The 1838-nt window shown below is 36.9% G+C and overlaps 1 protein-coding gene across 1 annotated transcript; it reads right to left on the reverse strand.

Annotated features, from left to right (window-relative positions):
* Positions 1-256: 256 nt before the first annotated feature.
* Positions 257-1516, reverse strand: LOC141619030 (uncharacterized). The gene has a single exon (XM_074436067.1). The coding sequence runs from the start codon at positions 1514-1516 to the stop codon at positions 257-259; it is 1260 nt and encodes a 419-aa protein (XP_074292168.1).
* Between the last annotated feature and the right edge of the window lie 322 nt (positions 1517-1838).

Raw genomic sequence — 1838 nt, forward strand, 5'->3', positions numbered from 1 at the left:
TACTCATAAAATATGTCATATACAAAATCGACTAGTAATTCGTAATTACTTGTACCAAAATGGTTTATCAATTATAAATTACAACGTCTTGTATTTATAATAAATTATTCATTCAAATTCAATTTCTTTTTTTTTTGGTAAAATGTGAGATGTGTATATATATATATATGAAAAAATGAACCAATTACAATGCCTTATAACATACAAAGCAAAGAGCCCTATATGTATCCTAGTTCGAACCCCAAGAGGCTCAAACTTACAAACTAATTCCCAACTTTTCTAACCAAACTTCATCCCGTCTATTCAATTTGGCTGAACATTTGAACTTAATTCTTTGCCTTATCACTTCTTTAATTCTCTGAACCACCACAGATGGAGCAAGAATACAACCATTAATCCTAGCTGAGTTCCGCTGCTCCCAGACATGATAAATACAGGCAGAGAGACCAAGAGCATATACCCTTTGTAACAGTTTGCCACCAGCATTGCCATAGCCTCCAGCCATGGTACTAGACATCGAAATGCGAGCCCCACACCAATCTTGAATGAGAGATACCACAGTTGAACTGTATTCACATTCAAATAAGAGGTGTGATATAGTTTCCTTTGCATTCTCACAAATACAGCATGTATCTGTACTGCAGCAACCAAACCTGTGTAATTTTTCCCTGGTATTCATCCCATTGTGCATGGTGATCCAAGAGATGAAAGAATGTTTAGGGACATTCCAGTTACTCCAGATTGTGTCATACCACCAGGGTTTGTTTTGATGCACTCTCAACCAATTATAACCATTTCTAACAGTATATCCCTTCACATCAGGTTGCCAATGTCCATCAGTATAGGCACTCTTCATCAGTTTCTTAATCTTGCAGATGCTCTTCCATGTCCAAGCAGCATCTGCAGGGGGACTGTAAGAATGCCATTCACTTTGCTTTATGTATATCTGATTGATCCAACGTATCCACAACCTGTCAGCCTTACTGTAAATCCAGTCCACCAGCTTAGCAACAACAGCAATGTTCCACAGTTCAGCTTTCTTGATGCCAAGTCCACCTTCATTTTTTGGCAAGGTGACTGTGTCCCATCCTACCAGAGGTACCTTATGATACTCAGTATTCCCATCCCAAAGGTAATTTCTGCATATTGCTTCTATTCTTCTGATGATACTTTTAGGAAGAATAAAAATATTAGCCCAGTAGGAATATAGAGTATTGAGGACAGAGTTGATCAAAGTGAGCCTTCCAGCGTAGGATAGTTTCTTAGCACCCAAACTTCTTATTCTATTAACCATCTTCTCTGCAATAATATTACACTCCTTCTTAGTGAGCTTGGTAGGTTGAATTGGTACACCCAGATACCTGAAAGGCATCTGTCCCTCTGTAAAACCAGTCACTTGCTTAATATCATCCATTAATTCAGCTGTCATCCCATTAAAATAAACCTCAGATTTTGAACAGTTCATGGATAAACCTGAAGTCTTTGAAAAAGTTGAGAATGCTCTGAGTAACAGCATCACAGAATGGGCATTTCCTTTGCAAAATTCAATTTCAATTGTTTCGTAAACAGTAATTTTATCTAAGTAATAAAACAATTCGATTACTTAGACCGTATCCAATTTAATCGAATTATAATAAGACACGTTAACTTTACTCACAAAATCATCCGTCAATTTTAAGCAATTTAATTAACTCGTATCGGCATACGATTAATTAAATAATCAATTAAGAGTATTTCCCTATAGGTATGACGTAAGGGGATCAACTGATCACCACCGTTGCACGACAATAATGTCAAACTCTAGTCAGCCAATCATTACCGATATGTGTGGACCAGTT

Source organism: Silene latifolia, chromosome X (assembly GCF_048544455.1).
Source record: "Silene latifolia isolate original U9 population chromosome X, ASM4854445v1, whole genome shotgun sequence".
Taxonomy (NCBI): Eukaryota; Viridiplantae; Streptophyta; class Magnoliopsida; order Caryophyllales; family Caryophyllaceae; genus Silene; species Silene latifolia.